At 41.8% G+C, this 1,332-nt stretch overlaps 1 protein-coding gene across 1 annotated transcript; it reads right to left on the bottom strand.

The window, feature by feature from the left end:
* Positions 1 to 660, bottom strand: LOC141590485 (uncharacterized). Its single transcript, XM_074411075.1, has one exon. It carries the CDS (start codon positions 658 to 660, stop codon positions 1 to 3), a length of 660 nt encoding a protein of 219 aa, XP_074267176.1.
* Positions 661 to 1,332: the final 672 nt, after the last annotated feature.

Below are 1,332 nucleotides of genomic sequence, written 5' to 3'. Positions count from 1 at the left end.
TCAAATCATATCATCAAGTTTTTTTCTCAACTCCTTCAACTCAGTTGGCACCATACGGTAGAGAGCTTTGGAAATTGGACCGGTTCCGGGTAAAAGGTCGATAGAGAAATCTACAGCACATTCGGGAGGTATTCTGGGTAACGCATCGGGAAAGACATCGGCAAAATCACGAACAACGGGCACTTCTTCAAGCTTCGGCAATGAAGTAGCGGTAGAGGTCACCAAACACAAGTAGGCTTGAAAACCTTTACTCAACATACTCACCAACTTCAAAGCGGAAATCAACTTCACACCCATTTGTGAACGGGTTCCGTTATAGGTTACACGGGCCCCTAACGGACTCTTAAGGGAAATCTTTTGATCTCTACACTCAAATCTAGCATAGTACTTGGATAACCAATCCATACCCAAGATTACATCAAATTTTATCAATTGAAAACGAAGTAAGGTAGCGGGAAAGATAGTTTCCGAAATAGAGATAGGAACATCGGAATATGAGATTGAACTAGAAATAATCTCTCCGAAGGGTAAGGATATAGGAGTATATTCATTAGGAAAAGGCTCTAGGGCTAGTTTTTCCGTAAAAATGGAAGATATAAAAGACAAAGATTCGCCGGTATCAAATAGAATATGGAAAGGATGATCAAGAATTGAAGACATACCCGTAATGATATCAGGATGAGCGGCGGCTTCGGCTCGACCATGACAAAGATAGTTCCTATTGGCTTATCACTTGGAGTAGGAGTAGTCTTCCTTTCGGGGCAATTATTGTAGCGATGTCCGGGCTTCTTGCAATGAAAATAACTCAAGGCTTTACCATAGCATCCTGTTGAGCTTGCCTACAAGGCTACAATTGAAGCACTTGCGAACTTTGTCAAAGTTGTTGTTTGGTTGGGGAGCTTGTCCACTTGGTTGTTGTCCTCTTGGCATGAACCTCTTCTGGTTAGCATGGTTTGATGAAGACGAATGAACAAAGGGTATCTTGCCATGAAGGTTAGGGCGATGAGAGTGAAAAGCGGTGTGAGGCTTGGCTTCTTCTTCAATGGTCTTCAAAGAGCTTTCAGCCCAAATAACATCATCATAAACTTCCATGAAAGTCACAGAGTTTCTCCTCACCATGCTCTCTAACTTGGGATTCAAATTGTTCTTGTAGAAGTAGACACGATCCTCTTCATCTCTCACAAACTTAGTATCATAGTGAGTAAGGTCATTGAACTTGTCGGTGTACTCTTGAAGGGATAACTTTCCTTGCCTAAAGTCCATAAACTCCTTCAATATTTGTTGCTTGAGCTCCTTAAGATAGAAGCGATTCTCCACAAGGATCTTGAAGCA

The sequence above is a fragment of the Silene latifolia genome, chromosome 7 (assembly GCF_048544455.1).
Source record: "Silene latifolia isolate original U9 population chromosome 7, ASM4854445v1, whole genome shotgun sequence".
In the NCBI taxonomy this organism is placed as follows: domain Eukaryota; kingdom Viridiplantae; phylum Streptophyta; class Magnoliopsida; order Caryophyllales; family Caryophyllaceae; genus Silene; species Silene latifolia.
This window is presented reverse-complemented; position numbering and strand designations above follow the sequence as displayed.

Bases quoted from the DNA above. Each gene is read 5' to 3' on its own strand.
- LOC141590485 (XM_074411075.1), bottom strand. From the start codon at position 660: ATGTCTTCAATTCTTGATCATCCTTTCCATATTCTATTTGATACCGGC.